Genomic DNA, 21,585 nt, shown 5'->3' on the forward strand with positions numbered 1-21,585 from the left:
AGACATTTATGTTGTAAACTAAAGACCATCACTAAGAGAACTTCAAAAAGACCTAAAGAAATGGAGAGAAACACAATGTTCATGGGTTGAAGACTCTTCACAGCTAAAATGTCAAGTTCCCCAACTTGATCTAGAGTTTAAATGCAAACCCAATCAAGATCCTAGAGGCTGATTTGTAGAAACTGACAGGCCAATTGTAAAATTCATACAGAAACAGGAAGGATATTGGGGTGCCTGGATGGCTCAGTTGGTGGAGCATCTGACTCTTGGTTTTGGCCCAGGTCAAGATCTCACAGTCGTGGGATCAAGCCTCATGTGGGGCTCCACACTGGGTGTGCAGCCTGCTTGGGATTCTCTTTCTCTGCCCCTCCCCCACTTGCTTACATGCACACTCTCTCTTTCCCAAAATAAACAAACTTAAAAAAAGTAAAAAAAAATAAAGGATTTAGAACAGCCAAAGCAACTTTGAAAAAGTAAAAAGATGGAAGACTGACAATTTTTGACTTTTCAACAGTGGTTATAAAGTTAAAGTATGATTGGCCTAAAGTTGTAGTACTGGCCTGAAGACAGAAATGGATCAATGGTACAGCACAGAGATTCCAAAGTTAGATCCATAAAAATATAGATAAAACTTTTGTTTTAAATTTTTCAGTTATTTTTGAGAGAAAGAGAAAGACCGAGCACGAGCGGGGCAAGGGCAGGGGGGGGGGGGGGGGATGGGGGACGCACAGAATCAGAAACAGCCTCCAGGCTCTGAACTGTCAGCACAGTGACTGAGGTGGGGCTCGAACTCACGGACCACGAGATCATGACCTGAGCCAAAGTTGAAAGCTGCCACCCAGGTGCCCCAGATAAAACTAATTTTTAAAATTTTTTTTTTTTCAACGTTTATTTATTTTTGGGACAGAGAGAGACAGAGCATGAACGGGGGAGGGGCAGAGAGAGAGGGAGACACAGAATTGGAAACAGGCTCCAGGCTCTGAGCCATCAGCCCAGAGCCCGACGCGGGGCTCGAACTCACGGACCGCGAGATCGTGACCTGGCTGAAGTCGGACGCTTAACCGACTGCGCCACCCAGGCGCCCCGATAAAACTAATTTTTAAGAATGATACAAAGGCAATTCACAGAAATGATGCTAAAATACTTGGATATTCATTCAGTTTATGCAAAAAAATGAACTTTGGTCCATGTTCATACCATAGATAAAAATTAACTCAAACTGGACCATATAAATGCACCACCTACAACTGTAATACTTGTAGAAGAAATAACTGAGTATGTTTGTAAATCTTGCATTATCCAATTATTTCTCAGACACCAAAAGTATGATCATGAAAGGAAAAAATAAACGGGACTTCATCACAATTAAAACATTTGCTGTTCCAAATAGCTAAGAAAATGAAAAGACAAATCACAAAATAAAGAAAATATTTGCAAATCATATACATGGTAAAGAACTTGTATACAGAATAAAGAAAACTCAAAACTCAGTAAGTCAAAAAATTTCATATTTTTAAAATGAACTAAAGATCTGAAGAGGGGCTGTATCAAAGAAATATATAAATAAGCACCTAAAAAAGAAGACGAACCATACCAAGTACAGGTAAGTATATGGAGGCTCTGGCAGGAATCTCACGCACTCTTGCAAACATAAAATGTCACATAAAATTGAAAAGCAGTGTTTTCCCAAAAATCTAAGCATACAGCACCTACTGTATATCTGGCCATCCCATTTGTAGATATTTACTCATGGGAAAATAACACATACATCCACGTGTAGACTTAAGCATAAAAGTTCATAGCAGTTTTGTTTTGGGGGGTTTTTTCTTAGTTCTGTTTTTAATAGCCAAAAAAAATGGAAGCAAGCATAACATCCTTTAATAGGTGAACAGAAGTTACGCAAACTGTGCCACAAACTGAACCACCCGCTTGTATCCTGAACGTAAAAGAACAATCAGAATTTTAAAAATACGATTCTGGTAAAATAGTAAAGTTACTACATGAAATATCTGCCACTATTTGCCAATTATAGATTTCTTGAATCCACATTTAAATAAAGCCTGATATACATGCCAAGGAGCAAATAATTATAAATCTTAAAATATATCAAAGATACTCATAAAATTTTCAACATTTTTAGAGTTATGTACTAATCTGCAACACTGCTAGTTTCTTCTGTAAGCCACATTACAATAAAAAACTTAAAACACCAATATAATAAAGTTTTTCAAATAAACTCGGTAATGTAACAGGAGTTTGCTCTTATTAAAAATAAAGGAGCAAATAGCAAATATACAGGTTTTTAGGAACTGTTGGCATAGAAGGATCAGAGTCAAAGAGGATGGTAAAAAAAGAGAGAAAGGATGGAAAATATTAATGAAAATTTAAAAAGAAAACCTGACCAGGGGTGTTGGAAAAAAAAGAGTAGGGATAGAGTAAAATAAAAATTTTGGCTTATTCATGTGACTCTTACAAACTAATAATTTTACAAATATTATCATAATCTGTCAACATATGAAGGATGACAGCAAAGGTAATGGGGGGGGGGGCTCCTGGGTGGCTCAGTCAGTTAAGCATCCGACTTCAGCTCAGGTCATGATCTCGCAGTTCGTGGGTTCGAGCCCCGCGTCGGGCTCTGTGCTGACAGCTCGGAGCCTGGAGCCTGCTTGGGATTTTGTGTCTCCCTCTCTCTCTGCCCCTCCCCAACTCCTGCCCTGTCTCTGTCTAATCAACATTAAAAAAAAAAAATTTTTTTTTTAAAGATAACGGAAGTGAGACTTACCCCAGGTAACACAACTGCTCCGATTCCACTTTTCAATTTTGACCTGCCTCTGCCGCCTCGTCCTGACAGTCCTGCACCACGAGGTCTCCGCTTCCCCGGAAATCCCGACCCACGGCCCTACACAACAGACAAGGAAAAATCAGCCCTCTGCAAAAGTCCCAAAGAATTTTAAAATCCAACGTGAGATAAAACATTTTATTAAAGGCTACACAAATACTTGCTTTGCTCTTATTCTGATCAGATGATAAATATGATCAGATGATAAATATTAAGAGACCAGGCTTATTATTTTTATCTTTCAACACGTATTATGCAACTTAAAAATATAAGCATCCAACGCCTACAACCTTAGAATCAGACGCTGCGTCTGTCGTGAATGCTCTGTCTGCATCGGCAAACTCTGGCAGTATTTTCCCACCTCCTAACCCTAAGTCCTAGGTGGCTCGACAGCCACAACCCCATCCAATTGGTATTCAATAGAGAGCAAGGATAAGGAAAGACCGTCTTGCTGAAGGTTCTCTCAGTCACTAGAGCTTCGAAGAGCTGCATGTACGGAGTCCTTACTACACATCCGCTCTAAGCACTTTTTGCTCCCCACTCTCACAAGGTCAGTGCTGTCTTATTACCCCCATTTTAGAGATAAAAGCACTGAGGGATTAAAAGCAAATTGGTCAAAAGTCCAGAGCTAGCAACTCTGGCTCCAGCGTCCGCAATGTTAACCCGTAGTCTCCACTGCTGAACTGCATCACAGCTGATTTCTGCACACAGAAATCACACAGCAGTCCTTTCCCTGCCATTAAAGTTGTCCATTTCACTATTCCATAGCTGTCTGTATGAACTGAACAGGGGGCCTCACTCTACCACAGTATGTAGAGGACAAAAGCGGATAACAAGGTAAAAAGTTTGTTTTAACTCATCCGGATAATAATCACTTGAAATGTAAATAAAATAAACTGATCTGAATTTTTACCTAACACACAAAAATACTCTATGGGAAAACAGGTTAAACCCTTTGATATTTTCACAAATAAATACCAGGGTTGTTTTCGTTATTGTTGTTTTCTTGTTTATTCTACCTGAAAAAGCCTGACATCAACACATACTTACAACATTATATATATTTAAAAGTATTAAAATAGGAACATCCTGATATTTTTTCCATAAAACGTTAAATAATATGTCACATTTTAAATTGATATCGTTTGTACCGTAGTTTGAAATGCTGAACTCATTACCTATTTGGGTGCATAGTTTCCAAGGTGATAATTTATGGTTATGTTGTGAGCACAAAACAGATACATGTGAACAAAAAGGGGGGTGGTATTTTTTTCCCTTCAGTGTTAATAAATACAGTCAACTTCAAACTGCCTCTCCTTGTTATCTTAAGCTGCTCTGCCTTTAGATCTCTTGCGCTGCTTTGAACAAGGGCTAAGGGAGGGCTGAATTGGATGGTTTTGTTGTTGATAAGCATAAAAGATTTTTTTAAGTCAATTATTAAATCAGGATTATAGCAATCTATTTTTCCCTAGCATCTAGAGATACAGGTGAAAATTTGTGGTATTTGCTACAAAACTGTCAAAATATCTTTTATGGTCTTCAAACAACTATCTCTACTTTCGACACATTACATGATATCAGAGTGGGTTGAAAAATAGTTCTAATGGTGACAGAAATAAGAAAGTGGAATCTAGAACTCCTTTGAATTCCGTGATTAGTCTAAATTAAACAGCCTAATTCCAGAATCACATTAAATATACAAGATGAAGAAAATTATCTTCTCTAGGTGGTAAAGTATTTTAACTTTTCACATTAATTTTTTACCCTCTAAAATGCATCCGACTACTTAACTTACTTCAAGAACTAGGAGAGTCCTCCATCAATGACATGAAAAAGAGGCCCTATAATTTTGAGGTTATTAACGCAGACAGTGAAATCTGCTCCGATTCTGGTATTTCTTCTCCATTAGCACACAATAGATTAATGTAGTTTGCTTTTGTTCTTTTCTAAGCAACAAAATTTTATGATTATCATGAATGAGCAAGTCCTTAATTACTTTATAGCCTATGTGACAAGCATTTTCCCCCACAGAAACACTGGTAATTACAACATAAAAGGAAGCAACCATAAAAAGCAGTTATTAAAAATTCACACTTAAAACCAGTCATGTCAAATTGCAATTTAATTTCCTCCTAATCCAGATTTTTTTAAGTGCAAGCATGTTGATTCTTTACACTAAAATTTTTAGATTAAAACAGTGGCCCTGTAATCTGAACTATTTATCTAGAAAGGAAAGGTTTAATTCTTAACTTCTACTTGGATGAAACCAGCCAGAAAGAAATGATACATGAATGTAAATGCAATTTTATTTACCACTTTGATGCTCCAAATGGCACTGCCAGGAAGCTGCCTGGGTTTAAAAATTTCCCGACCTTCTGAAATGTCTGGGGACCAGGAAGGTGGGCTCACTGTATTATGGGTACTCCAAGCCCCCTAGGATACGGCAGGTGAGAAAATAGATGTATAAAACTCAGCAACGTAAAAGGTCAAAGCCAGCAACTGAGGAATTTTAGAACAGCAGAAACAAATGCAGACGTATGGAAATTTAGGACAAATTGCTTCAAGGTAGGGAAAATAAGCTTATCACTTACAGTGACTTTTTACTTCAATGTTTGCAGCTACAATTTACATTAAATATTTTATTCTGGTTGAAACATCAGCACAATGAAACCTACTAGAAATTAAGGTTTTTATATGACATTGACGTTGACTCATGAACTTCAACTATAGAACCAAAATATAAATAAAAGTCAGTTAAATTCTAAGAATTAACACTATAAGAAACTATTCAGGGATTATTTTCTTCTAACAACTATCACTCTACTGGGAAAGAGAAATAACCTTAAAGGATGTTATGTACACCTTTGGCTATAAACAACCAAACCAGTAGGCAAAAAAAAAAAAAAAAAAAAAAAAAATCAGAACATGAGAAATCAACAGATACATTCGCTTTAAATTGCGGGAAATTAGGTTGCCATCTTAACACGCAAATACCAGTATAATCCTAGCATCTGACTTCTTCCTGCCAGTGTGACCACTAGTTGTGGTTTTGGCTTTTATTTTTATTTAGAGGGCTATTATCCTTACATTACATACATCCAAGGGACTAATTTGTACAGTGAAAAATGTTAAAGCAAATTGTCCTAAATTTGCAAATTAAAATGCCTAAGATACTTGATTATTTATACAAGAAACAGTATCTTATTAAAACAGTTAAAATGAAAGTAAGACATTTTACTTTTTAATAACCACATTCAGCAATAACCTGAACTAATCTGATGAAGTCGCTCATTAGCATAAAAAAATGCCTACTCCACAAAGTAACATTTTAAAGAAAAACACAAAACAAATGTCAAACAATAAATAAAGAACCTATTTTGAATTAGGTAATTCGATAATGCGCACTGTAACTTTTACCAATTAAAGGACCCAAACTTAAGTAACACATTACTTACCAGGTTTCTAGAATATTATCAAACAAGCGGTAGCCTATTAATCACATAAAACTACCACCAGGAATTTAAGTAATCAACCAAAGAAGAGCCTGACTACCCTTTGGGGAGCAGATAATTAACGCACTAACAGTATTTTGAGAAAAACCACACAAGGGAGGCACTTGTCTCACTTTTAATTAACCTACCCTCAAGCTCAGTGAATGGCTCTGCTGAATTTACTGACACGTGAATCACCTCGCTTTCCGCATCAAATCAACTTGCCTCTACACCTCTGTCTCCTTTCCGGCTGCATCAGGGTCTCTGGTAACCGCTACGCCGCCAAAAGTCACGTCTCTATTCTCCTTTTACTCCAACTGTCAACACCTACGTACAGCTCTGCTGGGTTCCGCGCCGCACGTGTGTGAATGCTCCTCTCCGCTCCCTCGCTGACCTTTCTGTCCCCCGTGCATGTTCTTCCTCCCGCTGACCTCCAAAGCCTGTGTTTCCCGAGGGCTAAGGCCGGACGCCTCTCCTCTCCGTGTCTCTTCCTAAACGGTGCGATCTTTCATGAGGGCTAGAACCACCATTTGGCATGTTGCTGTCTCCCAAACTCACGTTTCTGATTCCAACGTGCTCTTGAAGACGGCAGCGTGGCTCTCAACTCCCTTCTTAGCACTTCCATTCTGTCGCACCAACACTCTCAAGGGGAGCACGTCTCCAGTCTCTCCCGTGCCCCGTACCGTCTCACAATCTTCCCCATCTTCAGAAATGGATGCCAGCCCCCGGGTCAGAAACCTGGGAGTCATCTGATCTGTGCTTCTCCCCCATCACTCTCCCCTGCCACTCCTTCGATCCAAACCATCCGGGACTTCGGCACTTTCTACCTTCCAGTTTTGTCTGCACCCACGCTGCTTCTCTGCTCTCCCACTGCCGGGTCCCGGCCCTGTCTGCCACCGCCAGCTCTCACCCAGCCTGCCGCGCTCTGCCGTTCTCCCTACCCTGCCCCTCCCTCGAGTCCTCCTCTACACAGAGGCCAGAGGGACTTTCCAAAGCTGTCGATCTGACCAAGCAAGTCACCACAGTGTTTTAAACCCTCCCAACAGCTCCCCGGTGCTCTTAAAGTGATGGTCTCTCTCACTGCCTCTCTCCAACCTCATCTTGTGTGTCGTCCCCCCCCCCCCCCCCCCCCCCCCGCCCCGCCACGATCAGTATGCCCCAGCTTCCCTGGTTTCCTTCAAACACGCCAAGCTCTTCGCCAATAACAGGGCTACCGACTCAGAACAACTGCCAACTCTCCACCGGACGGCTTTTCCTTCGGATTCTTCAGGGATGGCCTCGGATATTTCCTCATCAGAGAGGACTTTCGGCAGCATTTCCATGACATCATCACCTCCCTTACAACACTCTGTGCCTTTCCTCACTGACTGAAATTTGGGGCCATATGTTTTGTTGTTTCTCATTATTTAGTGATAGTGGGGGCAAGAGATATCTAAACTTAGTTCTCTCAATGTTTCCAATGGTTTTTCTCTGACGGTAGTTGGCTACTGTATAAAATTCCTCTCGGTGGATCATCTAATGTCGTATCAGGAGACAGCTCTTAAAACATCCCATAAAAAGTCATACTCTCAAATAACATGTTATTCACCATAATTTAAAAGTTAGCTTTGATGCCAACATTGTGTCTCATTTTAAAAACATTTACACTTCATGGAACATGGATGAAGAAAATGAAGGGCTCCATAGATCAAGAATGTTTGGATGCCATTTCAGGAATAATTAGAAAACCATTCAACTGCTATGAAGAACTTATATAATAAAAGCTTGGGTAATTACATTATGAATTTTAATAAGTATATTATCATAAGACTTTGGAAGATAGATTGTGCGCAATTTTATAGCAACTGGAGAAAAATTATGATTATACTTAGATGTTTTGACAAAGAAGAAATTACCTAATATATTCTTTAGACCTTAAACCTAAAATACAGCTATAATTATCAACTTTAGTTATAAATTATCCTACACATCTCAGCTTGATGAAAAAGAACTTACACAGACAATTCGGAGGTCAGCTCCCCCGTCTACGGAAACATGGTTTTACACCATCATTATACTTGACTGTATACTTGTTACATTTGTATTTATTTGTTGCCAATGGACTATAAGCTAGATGAGAAGAGACCATTTTTTCTGTTCACTGCTATGGTAAGCATTCAGTTCAGTGCTTACTGAACATCCATTTTTTCCACTGCACATTTATTCTTTTTGTATGCATAAATGCATCAATAAGTATTGTACTATGAAACACACTAATTCCTGATTCCCCCCATTAGATGTAGCCTACAATCCTGGATTTCCTCCTTAAAAAAAAAAAAAAAAAAAAAAGGTTACCAATCTATCCACTGCACTGTTACTCCGAAACTACCAACTGAAGGAAAACCAAAAGGGCTCAAAATGTTAGCAGACTTTACATTTTAAAGAGAGCTAAAGATAAGCCATTTGCTACCAAATTCTATAGAAACTTAAAAAAAAAATACTACTTGGGTAAGACTGAATTAGAGTCTAACAATAATTATTGGACCCCAAACCTGTTTAAAGTCGGTATCAGGTAAGCTTCTTTGTGCCTCGAGGCCAATTTCTCAGGTAAATGTATCAACCAAGTAAATTATACAACTGTTACAAGGACTGTGGGACAGGAAAATGGCAACAAGAACAGCAAGCAGAGAATTGGTTATTAAGGTCAACTTTGTTATAAAAAGCCCAATCTTGTTGCTGGCTGTTAAATATGATCAATGTCCTAATTAGAGCCCAAGAGTATCCTAATCTACTGAAAAAGTTTCAAGAGGAGCCAGAGGTTTGGGGTCTCCTGGGCTGACTTCACACTTCCAATTCATCCTTGCTCGGGTCCAGCCTCACCCAACACGCCATGCAAAACCAGGACTGCTGTTTAAAGGATGAGAGAAAGTGAACATGATGAAGAGAGAGCAGAAAGGACAACCGGCAAGAGACACAGAAAACCCAGCAAAGCTTGTCATTTTTTTTGGCACATACATTCACTCGCGTACATTACAGCCACAGCAACAAACAACTCGTTTTTATGACTTACAGAATTCTTTTCACATAAGTTAAGTCTCATACACAAAACTGAGTTCAACATCAAATGGAACAAGGAATTTAGTCCTGATGGTGATTTGATAAGATACGATGAAAGTAGAGAAACAGCTGTTACCAGCGTTAGCCTTCAATAATTCAAGAATGTGAATCTGGCTGGTGCTAGCAATGGTTTTGGTAATGGCTTCAGAAATACCACAACAGACACAAGGAAGCCAAGAGAAAAGGGATGCTGACACCCCAGAGGGCTAGACACGCTTTAGGTTTAAAACTACAGTCTTTCAGGGATTCAGAGCAGAGTCTCTGGGATTTTCGCCCGCACAGCACGCAAGCCTGAGTTGAGTTCCCGCACGCCTCCTCTGCTTTTCCACGGTGCCCTGGGCTTCCTCTACGGCAACACATGTCACACACAGCATAATTAATAGGCTGTTGAGTTCTAAAATCTGGGCAGCCATTATGTGGCTTTGAACTGAAGACACCTACTACATGCCGAATTTACTGTGACCCGTGTTTGACTCACTCAAGGCCTAGAGTTGTTTGCACTGCCACAATGCAGTACAGGTAAGCATGAGCCAATCTGATTCGTTTTCCAGAGGTACATTTAATACATGATTATTATATCCTTCTCAAGTCTCCATTTTCACAGAATACCTGCATTACTCTGCCATTCAGGAAAAGAAGCAGGGCAGCACCACCACTTGCCAGGGGCCATACACGTGTTACTGTTAACTTCCAACAACAGCCGTAAGATGCAATTTTATGGATGAAGAAACAAGACAGTTCTCAAGGCAACGTGCTTAGTCTCATACAGACAATGGCAGGAAGGATCTGAACCCAAGTAACTGTACTATGGAAATGCTCATGCTGAATTTATATTAATCAATCTTTCCCAGTATCAGTTACAGTGAAAACTGATGCAAACGATACAAAATACTTCTTCAAAGTCACTTTTAAAAAAGGCAGCACAGTACTTAGAATGTAGGTGGGAAACCACTCTTGGCATCTATACTGCATCTTCTATTCTCCATGAAGAATGAATATATACCTATATCTACTTACTAATGAAACCTTTAATAGGTCCTAAGACAAAGTATCAGAAATACAGGTTTTACTTTATAGGTATCCGAGAACGGACAACTAAAACTATCCAGGGTAACTTATTTTCTTTAAGCAAATGCCACCGTATATATGACCGTATATATGCTATTATCAAGCGATGCTTCAAAATTCAAATTTATTTTAATTAAAAGCTGGATATGAAATCATTTAACAGGAACCGAACCTCTATTTGGACAATATGACTTACACATCTGCCTTTTCTTAACCTAAAAAACAAAAACCAGCAACGCTTCTTACTAAAGGATTTGTGTTTACAAAGCAGAAATGGTGTCTGCTATTTTAAAAAAGAGAGAAAAAAATTGCTTCCTCGTAATGAATTGTTGACAAAAGTACAATCCTCTACAGCTCACCACTCTGAAGGTTTGTTTTTCTCTCACAGAGTAGATGATGAAACTGACTTGTTAATTTGAAACACTTCATTTAAATTGCTATTACATTAGACAAGTATGTCATAAAATTCTATGCTTTGTAACAAAATTAGTTAAATTAATAAAAAATTAAAAATCCACTTCACAATGTAATGGAAAAGTGGTTATGGCACTACCTTTGGACACCCACTATACTGAAGAAATTTCACTTTCGCGGAGAACCCCTCAATAAATATCAGTCTTAGAACTTAACAGAAATTCCTAAGTTTTCCATATATACGATGTTAGCAACAAAAAATGGAGAAAATCAAAAAATGAAAAAATCTTAGACTTTGAAATTTTTCAAATTATAATTGAGTACTTACATTTACTTTTATGAAGGATAGAAAATACTTCAGTAAAATATTTTTCATAGGTTCAATAACCTCTTTCAATACTATCACTTAATACCTGAGTGTCTAAGGCAGATCAAGCCATACATATGACTGTATTACCTATGTTTCCATAAAATAAGCTGACATGAATAGGGTAAATGACAGAAGACAGGCTGAGATCACTACTATCTCAGAATTTCTGAATTACAATGGATAAATACAACTGTGGAATAAGAGAAATAAACAGAAAATGAAAAACCCATTACATTATTTGATATGCTGAAATAAAAAAAATTTTCCATCCTATTTTCCACCACTTTTTAAGAGCATTTCTTGTGTTTCATGCGTAACAATAACAATGAGGAGCCCCTGTCTCTCTCTAATTCAGGACTCTACTTCCAAGGGTAAGGAGAAAGACGCCAGTCAGAGGCCATTTTAAACGGGCAGGGTGGGGTCATCACACCGACATGGCTGTAAAGCTCCCCAGGAAATTACAACATGCAGTGAGGCCAGTAACCACTTTTCTAAACCTCAGGCACAAAGTGAATATACCTATGAAGACACTGAGAACTGAAACACTAAAATATATGTAAATGAATAATTTCGATAAAGGATGAAGGAAAGAAAAGCCAACTGGTTCACTGGACAATTTCTATGAAACCATTTCCAACTGGCTTCCTGTCAGTGTTCCACCAATTTCCTTCTCCTAACTACCTACCATGTCTGTAATTCTTCCTCCTTTGTGAAATCCTGTGTCTTAAGTGAGGAAGAAAACAAAAAAGAAAAAACTTTTTCTACCCACAACCATATAAATATAAAGAATATAAATAAAAAAGAATATAAAGAATATAAATCTTCCACATGAAAGCCACAATACAACCTCTAAACTTCAATTAATCTCATCTAAAGGTAAAATAATCCTGTGTAGATTCCATGTTCTGTGCCCTGACATCTCAGATGCAGAATAGTGATTTATATATCCATCCATACTCCAAGTATCACTACATACATACTCTTATCTATATACCACATATGTGTACATATAGGAGTATATATGTGTACATACATATGGGGTATGTATTGTTCATCTAATACATGTTGGGAATACACAGTGATTTGTTGCTACAACAAATGCTTGTTTGTTTTTTACAAATGGTTTTTATGATCTGTTTAAAAATGTTGTCCTATGGGCAACTGGAGGATGCAGAATATTTCTTCCGTCCTTAAAATCAGTGAAAGTATAGCACCATTTGTAATTTATCTATCTTAAACTCAGATGGGATTTCTTTTTAAAGTTAGCTCCTTCTGGAACTAAAATTTTCCTGTTTTTATAAATGCTTTTCCTTGCATTGTCCAATAAGGTGTCCACTAGCCATGAGGCTAGTACGTAAGCACTTCTAATGTACTTGGTTGGAAACCAGATTTTGAACACTGAGCGAGACAAGTGAATGTAAAATATCCCATTAATAATTTTTATACAGATGAAATGCTAAAATATTTTTAATACGTTAAGTTAAATAAAACATTAAAATTTATTTTATCTGCTTATTTTTAATTCTTAAGTGGACTACTAGAAGTTTTAAAAGTAGATACACGAGGCTTGCATTATATTTCTATTGCATAGCACTGGCTTACCCTTCTACTGACGAACTCCTTTCTCCAGAAAACACTTAATAATCCAATCATTAGCTGTCACATCAAATTTTAAAGCTTTCACATTTTCTGCTTCTAATTATTCATTTAATTTCTCAGGAAATTCTTAGAAAAGCTCACAGAAGGTTAGAAAACCGTTAAGATAAACATAATGGTCTGACCACTGTGACACAGAATTTAACTAATGAAATGTGCAGTTCTTTGGTTAGGATAGCCTCCACTATGCTGGTAAAGACCAGAGTTGATGACACTCAACAAAATATGGAAAAATGCTAGTGATGTTATGAAAACACAGCTGGACACCAAAGAATCTTGCTTGTGTCACCAGCACTGCCATGAACCTGCATCTCACTTCACAGCCAATCCCCACTGCCAACAATATACAAAGTAAACAATAAATAAAACCAAAGATACAACACAGGAATGCTTGATACCAAAGACATTCACGTAACAGTACGATGGGCTTCAGGATTTCCAACACAAGGATACACACCGGAATATTCCCTCGAAGTTAGGATGGCAGTACCTCAGCAATGATAAAAAATTAAGGAGCTATCTTGTTCTAGCCAAAGCATCCTCCCGACAAAAACAGTAGTACCTTAGCAAGCTAAGAATCACCAAGTGAAGGCTGTTTGCTCTACAATGAAAACCAAGCTAATGGGGAGGTTAAACCCTCCCACAAACTGCTTGTGAGATTAGCAGCAAATTAGGAGCAGTCATGAGACAAGGGCAACTCTACAGAAAGCAGAATACCACCAGAACTGGGGACTGAGAGAGAATACGGCAGAAGCAATAGCAAGTATGAACATATGGGTCATATGAAATGGGATAAACCTGCAAGACAGTCTCACACACACACACACAACCACATTCAGACTCACATCCACATAGATTGTGGAATACAAGTCAACAGAAAATAAACCTCATGGTTTCTCAGTTGGAACAGAAGTCTACAAAAAAGGAGAAACAGAGTAAAATTTGACAGGAATATTTATGATGCGATATCCTTAAAGAACATAAATATTTGAATCAAAGTTCAATTTGAGGCTCAAATCTTCATTGCTCAAGTCTTTTCAGAGCCCAAACTACATAATTATTACGTAACAATTATTTAAAAAGAAGACCAGAAGAGAGTAAGGAAGAGGAGAACTGGTTTCAGAAGAAAAACCACTCTTAGCAGAACATGACAGAAAATACTCGGACAAAGCCACATACGGGGTGTCTTAGTTTACTGGGCATATCTTCGCCACAGAGAAACAGTTCAGTCCCACAGGGCAATTACTTTGCCTTGGGTGTGCAAGTTGCTGTCTTTAGAAACTAAAATACATCTGGAATTTGTTTAAGGGAGACTGATTCTCCCATTAAAATAAAATTCTAGGGGCGCCTGGGTGGCGCAGTCGGTTAAGCGTCCGACTTCAGCCAGGTCACGATCTCGCGGTCCGTGAGTTCGAGCCCCGCGTCGGGCTCTGGGCTGATGGCTCGGAGCCTGGAGCCTGCTTCTGATTCTGTGTCTCCCTCTCTCTCTGCCCTTCCCCCGTTCATGCTCTGTCTCTCTCTGTCCCAAAAATAAATAAACGTTGAAAAAAAAAAAATTAAAATAAAATTCTATTTTTCTACTTGTCTTAGGACTCCAAAACTGGATGATCAAGATGGAGAGGATACTACTCCTACAAAGTCCAGCTGTAACTGTTGGAAGCAATTCAAATCGCAAGACCGGAAACTTCAGGCTACCACCGTGACTAAGCACTTTTGCACCGTTTGATACCTTGCCACTTTGCAGCAGCTTCAGAAAAGAGACATTTTGTAGATTAAATAAATCTGAGCTACAGTGTCTTCGCTTTGCCTTGTGGTTAGTGGTTCACTTATATACACTTAAAAAGAACTGGAGTTTACCCTTAAAGGGTAGAATCCACACTGCTTAAAAGTCATGGGAAGAGCTCCCCATACTTCCTAAAGATCAACACTGCACTTCTCCAAGATTTTTCCATGAAAACAACTGAAGCCCTAACTTGGGGTGGGGGTGGGGGGTGAGGAGACCCACAAAAAAAACTTAGCAATTAACCGAAAAATCAAAACGAGGAATTCCCACCAGGAAAAATTCCCTCAGTAAATTATGATGCTTAAGCAGTTAGAAATAAGACAAAGAAGAGTATCAATGAACAAATACAGTAGAGGGGGAAAAATAAAGGTTATTTAGAGTATACCTAATGTTTTACTGGGTCTTTTTTTTAGACTCTCTCATCACCATGGCACAGAATTTAAGAAGACTTTTAAGTGCTTTCTATTAGAAACTATAATCAAATAGGTTGCATCTGTATGTCCCAACTAAGTGGAAACTCTGAATATGATCGCTTCAAGTTTAATAAAGTAGGCTTCATTAACAGCTTCTAAGGGGAAAAAAAAAAAAAAAAAAAATGGCCAGGGCGCCTGGTGGCTCAGTCGGTTGAGCGTCCAACTTCAGGTCCGGTCATGATCTTGCCATTCATGGGTTCGAGCCCCGCGTCCGGCTCTGTGCTGACAGCTCGGAGCCTGGAGCCTGCTTTGGATTCTGTCTCCCTCTCTCTCTGCCCCCCTCGCCCACCATGGCCCTCTGTCTCCCTCTCTCTCTCTCTCTCTCTCTCTCTCAAAAGTTACAGTAATAAAAACATTAAAAAAAATATTTTTAATAGCCGAAACACTTCAGGATCAGCATTACATCTAAGTTCTACCTGAAAATAGGAAAAAACTACCCTCCAAACCCAAGCTCCACATACGCCTTATTGTATACAATTGATCCACCATATTTTCCTGCCAGTATCATTAAAATCACCCTACCTGTTTGGACCGAGGTCTACCAGGAGAAAATTTTCTTTTGGTAATAGCTGGTTTACCCATGCCAATTTTTGGAGTGACTGAGATGTAAGTCGTTGGCATAATGTTTCCAACAGAAGCACTGAGGGTTGAAGGGTAGCTATGCAGTGTGTCCTGGGAAGGCAAGTCTGAAGAGAGTGGAGAGGAAGACGCATTTGCCTTGCTTACGCCTGCCACTGACGAAAATGACAACTCTGTCTCCGATGGTAATTTTACAGATTTGTCTTCCTGGCATAAACCATCTTTCACACAACTCTCAACTACAGGGGCCATTTCAAAGTCCATAAACACAGCGGAAGATTCAGAACTTTCTTTCTGTTCCATCGCTTCTGGTACCCTTTCGACAGCCAAATGTTCCTTAGAACATAAAGAAGTACTTTCCTCACACGGGGACCTTAGGGCCTCTGGGGGACCAGTGGCAGATTCAATGGACAATTTCGGAGGCCGTGATTCTTCTGCGGATGCCAGCATTTTGGGTTCCTCTAGCTGCAGATCCTCGTGCCGCACAGTGATCTGGTGTGTAAGGACGTCAACGATTTCTGTCACTTCCATTTTGTTTTCATTTTGATTTTCATCACAAATATGCGTCACTTTAGAAGACATTTCCATTTTTTCACTCTCGGCTTCTTGAGAAATCTGATTTTCCAATGCAGGATTCATTTTGTCTTGGGAGGATTCTATAAAATTTGGAATATTTATGTTAATGTACTTATAAATGTAAATTTTTCTAACTATGAGTAGACGTAAGACATTAATGTCTATAGCTTTATGGCTTAAAAATGATAGGCATGGGCAGTAAAAGGAGAGAGAGGGGAGACAAAGGGTTTCCAAAGCACACTTATGCTTAAACCCTGAATTAAATCAGAAGGTATTTTTCAAGAAAAACAATTATTAAGTTAATTCATTAAGGCCAAAAGACACCAGGATTTATGGATTAGAACTGGTCACAGATCAGGCCAGAAAACTTACAAAAATATCACCTTAATAGGATCCCCAGAATTTTAGTTAACTTCTGGTAAAAATATTAAAATAGAATTTCTAATATAATTCTATTAAACATAAATGATGTTTTACAATTTGAACAGTCTCAGAAAGATTCACAATTTGGTAGATTAAGTTATACTCATTTTGCAGCCAAATAAATGAGGCTCGTTGATCTTACATGAGGTACCCAAGTAAATAAGTGCCTAGAATATAAAGGTATTTTGCAATACCGGGCCCTCAGATGTAAACAAAGCTTCTGCACTCTCAAATGAGTAATGATCACAGATAGAAAAGACTTATTTTGCTTATTAGCTGCACCTGCCAACATACACATTTTTTAATATAATCTTTGCTGATCATCGATAATCAAACACTCAAAAGAAAATATACTGTCAAAGCTAAGCAAGTCAATAAACATAATTATATATCAGAAATATCTGAAGTCACTAGCTGACAAATTTTAAATCAGGACGCTAGTGTGCTAAGCCTTTAACCCAAACTTGCCTGAAAATAAAGTCAGAGACCCAGTTTACACGAGTCCTAAATGGCTCTATACAGTAAGATCACTGGATAAAAACCACTTATTTCAAATACTATCTAGGTAATTTCTAAGTTACATTAATTGAGATATTAATTTCCTTGTTTACTATTCACTATGGTGACTGTGCTTTATCTTCTGACATCAAAAGGAAATCCTACTCCTTATTTCTACTCCCTGAAAGACTACAGTTCAGGATAAAGGAAAAATCATCAAATAACAGATCTGATCACACCAAATATTTTTACACACAAAAATGCTTCAAAAATACTTAACAATTTAAAAAACAATAAAAAAAGATTTTTAAGGGGCGCCTGGGTGGCGCAGTCGGTTAAGCGTCCCACTTCAGCCAGGTCACGATCTCGCGGCCTGTGAGTTCGAGCCCCGCGTCAGGCTCTGGGCTGATGGCTCAGAGCCTGGAGCCTGCTTCCGATTCTGTGTCTCCCTCTCTCTCTGCCCCTCCCCCGTTCATGCTCTGTCTCTCTCTGTCCCAAAAATAAATAAATGTTGGGAAAAAAAAAAAGATTTTTAAAACAAAATTACATATAAATAGTGGGAGGACACTTAGGGGTTTAAGACCATAGTACCATCGTTTGAGTGACTTCATGGAAAACCTCATCCTAAATGCTACACGAAGCCTAAACTATGGCTGATGAAAGTCCACCCCAAGTGTCCCTGACAAAGAAGAAAACACGCAACACACATACAGATCCCCACCATATTCTTTCTGTTCTGTCCTAGGCAAGAAATATTAAGATAAAAATGTAAACATTCTTAGGGTGCATGGGTGGCTCAGTCAGTTAAGTGTCTGACTTCAGCTCAGGTCATGATCTCAGGGTTTGTGAGTTTGAGTCCTGCATCAGGCTCTCTGCTGTCAGCGCAAAACCCGCTGCAGATCCTCTGTCCCCCTGTCTGTCCCTCCCCAGCTTTTGCTCCCCATGCACAGGCTCTCTCTCAAAAATAAACACTTTAAAAAAAAAAAATTTAAACATGCTCGATATCCCAAGCAATTCTATTATGCTCCACCACTAGTCTTATTTGAGGATTTTAACTTGCTTAATAATGAACATTTGATTTAGAAGCTCTACAGAGAATATAACCTCCTTTAGAAATCTACTGCCAATAAGGGGCGCCTGGCTGGTTCAGTTGGTTAAGCATCTGACTCTCATGATTCGTGAGTTCGAGCCCTGTGTCAGGCTCTGTACTATCGCTTCTCGGCCTTTTGGCTAAGATCAAGTGCAGGCTCTGTACTGACAGCTCAGAGCCCGGAGCCTGCTTCGGATTCTGTGTCTCCCTCTCTCTCGGACCCTCCCCCGCTCACGCTTTCTCTCTCTCTCTCTCTCTCTCTCTCTCTCTCTCAAACATAAATAAACATTAAAAACAAAAATCTACTGCCAATTCTTTTTAATTTTTTTCATGTTTATTTCTGAGAGAGAGACAGAGAGAGAGACAGAGAGAGACAGAAAATGAATATGAGCGGGAGAGGAGCAGGGAGAGAAGGAGACACAGAATCTGAAACAGGCTCCAGGCTCTGAGCTGTCAGCACAGAGCCCGACGTGGGGCTCGAACTCATGGACTGCGAGATCATGACCTGAGTTTAACCGACTGAGCCACCCAGGCACCCCAACTGCCAATTCTTTTTAAGAAAAGGATCATTTAACTAAAAGATTTCATTACTGTAATGTATATACACCAATAGTAAACAATTCTTTGGGATACTTCATTTGAAAAATTAACTTGATAATGACCCAAATCTGCATAGCAGTCATAAAAATATTATGTTGTAACTCAATCAAAGTAGAAAGTATGCTTACCAGAAATGAGAAGATCATGTGTGTCGAGACTTTCTGGTGAATTACTCTTCAGCTGCTCTTCTGTATGGATGTGAACTGCTGTAATGACACATTTATGGAATCTCTAGCAAGCAGTCAAAATTTGTGTAACACTGCTACCTCGATAGTAACTTCAGGAAGATTTTTATTCCACTGCCAAATGCCAATTATCAGTATAAACACCAAACATACTACTTAGTAGTAAGTAGGGTATGATGATGAAATCAGGAAACTGATGATGCACTATGACAAGATTATTACAGATAGCTTTGTCTTATTTTTTTTTTTACTTTACATCTTATGTAATTATACCTTTTAATGAAAGTTGTTAAACCTAAAACTCAATCCCCCCCAAAAATCTGAGGCTTTTTATGTACATAATCTATATAACATAAAATTTCACATAAAATCCCAGACTGTCAGATGAGCCCAAGATTAAACTTAATAAGTAGTTTTCCCCCAACCTTGTCTCTCATTAATTCTAGATTCTCTAGTAATAGCTATTATCAATCTTGTAAAAAGCTTTATTAAAATATCATGGAAATAACTGAAATGCCCTCAACAGAACCACTGAGACCATCTGAAACAATAATTTTTCATTATCCCAGCACGAAACATCTCACAATCAGTAATGCTCTGGTTACTAAGTAAGTCCCTTTTCCTATTAATTTCTAATGTTATTTGACTAGAAAACTCCTCTCTAAAACAATTTCCTAAATGACTACACTCGTAGCTCATTTTTATTTAGTAAAGTTTTAGTGTATGCTCACATATTCAACGTACATATACATTTTCTTCAGAAAATAAATTATATCCATTACCGAAAACATTCTTACCATCTGGAACAATTCCAGGTGTGGACTCCTGACCACTGATGTCTTCGTTAACTACTTGCTCCGGAAATACCATATGGTCTTCAGGTCCTTCAACTTCCATTTCATTATTACAATCTTAAGAGAAAATTATTTATTCTTCAGCTTAAATTTTCCCTGATTTTTTAACTACATAAATTATGACTTTCCTATGTGAGAGTAAATTACCACCCAAAATGCCATAAATTCTTCCCCACGCTTTAAGTTTTTCAACCAAATACATATCTACATTTTACATGTTAATGAAAAAAACATGGAAACTATGAATTAAAAGGTTACTGGCACTTTATTATTTTAAAAGGATATTGCACAACTGTATACTGATGGCATCTTGGCAAAAAAACATTAATAATTAAGCTGCATCTACTTAAACTTCTCATAGATGATAAAATAGGACTTTATAAAAGTCACCGTATCGATGAAAGTGAAAAATGGTCTGGTAAGCAGATCTGTTTTCTTTACCACCAAAAAACTCGTTATTATGTTTACAACCAACAACAGTATACTACTAAAATTACCTAAGCAATTATTTTGATCTGGGGATCAAAATATATGAATTAACATTTAAGAAGGACATTACAAAACTAAAACTTGTGGGGTGCCTGGGTGGCTCAATCAGTTAAGTGTCCAACTCTTGATTTCAGCTCAGGTCACGATCTCACAGTTCGTGAGTTCGAGCCCCACATAGGGCTCTGCACTGAAAGCTCGGAGCCTGCTCAGGATTCTGCCTGTCTGTCTGTCTCTCTACCCCTCCCCTGCTTGCTCTGTATCTCTCAAAATAAATATAAACTTAAAAAACAAAAACCACTAAACTAAACCTTGGAGTGAAATAATCCCAGGTTATAAAGTACGAACTAGGTCATATTGCCAAACACTGACAACTTCTGTTGGCTCCAAGAGCACAGCTGGAGTAAGGCACACCGGTCCTAGAATTCGACTATTAGGAAAAGGGCTGGAAAATAGCTAGATTTGCTGTCAGCCATCAGATTCAGAGATGACCCAAATCACCTGCACATTTAAATTAAAGGTTGAGAAATTAAGAATAAGATGGGATCTGATACACAGGATTCCCTCATCATTACTAAAATAATGCATCGGTGACTGGTTGGCACAGTATCGTTAAAAAGAAACAAAAATTCTCAAGTTTACCTGTAGTGACTTCGGCCATCTCCACTTCATCACCTGGCTGTAAGGGGTCCATTTCAGCAGCTAAGTGTTTACAATACATGCAGATATACTCTTCTTTGAACTGAGACTCCAGCTCGTGATCTGTTGGTTTGTCACATTCTAAGTGAACCCATCTGCAGTGATAAATATATTTAAATAAAACTTTCTAATTTAAAGACAAGTTACTATCTTGGAAAAAAAAAGAGGCAATTGCTGAAAACTGGGTATAGGAAGGGTTAAGGGTAATAGAAGAGAGGTTGTAGGGGCTGGCAACTGGTGAAGGTTCTAGAAAAGGAACTGGCATTTTTAGATGTCATTCAAAGGTGTTCACATGTTTTTACTTCCATATCTTTAAACTATTTCCTCCTTACTTTTCCCTCTCAATGCTCATTTCAGGTCTTTCGCCCATTCCCTTCCTTCTGCCTTCCAGACTCATAAATATGT

At 38.5% G+C, this 21,585-nt stretch overlaps 1 protein-coding gene across 28 annotated transcripts in view; it reads right to left on the bottom strand.

Annotated features, from left to right (window-relative positions):
* KMT2C (lysine methyltransferase 2C) overlaps positions 1 to 21,585 on the bottom strand; it is a 288,674-nt gene that overhangs the window by 90,224 nt on the left and 176,865 nt on the right. For 25 of the 28 annotated variants that reach the window (XR_007150131.1, XR_007150130.1, XM_047848684.1 and 22 more), the window contains 6 exons: positions 21,124 to 21,275; positions 19,939 to 20,052; positions 19,085 to 19,162; positions 15,713 to 16,425; positions 5,153 to 5,272; positions 2,783 to 2,899 (listed from right to left, as the gene is read on the bottom strand). Coding sequence is in view for 25 of the 28 variants with exons in the window: in XM_047848684.1 (XP_047704640.1) it covers positions 2,783 to 2,899; positions 5,153 to 5,272; positions 15,713 to 16,425; positions 19,085 to 19,162; positions 19,939 to 20,052; positions 21,124 to 21,275 (1,294 nt within the window). In the remaining 3 variants the exon portion in view is untranslated. Of the gene's footprint in view, positions 1 to 2,782; positions 2,900 to 4,634; positions 5,075 to 5,152; positions 5,273 to 15,712; positions 16,426 to 19,084; positions 19,163 to 19,938; positions 20,053 to 21,123; positions 21,276 to 21,585 lie in introns of those variants that run through there. The other 3 variants (XM_047848687.1, XM_047848669.1, XM_047848683.1) reach the window with 2 other exon arrangements.

Source organism: Prionailurus viverrinus, chromosome A2, assembly GCF_022837055.1.
Source record: "Prionailurus viverrinus isolate Anna chromosome A2, UM_Priviv_1.0, whole genome shotgun sequence".
NCBI classification, from domain to species: domain Eukaryota; kingdom Metazoa; phylum Chordata; class Mammalia; order Carnivora; family Felidae; genus Prionailurus; species Prionailurus viverrinus.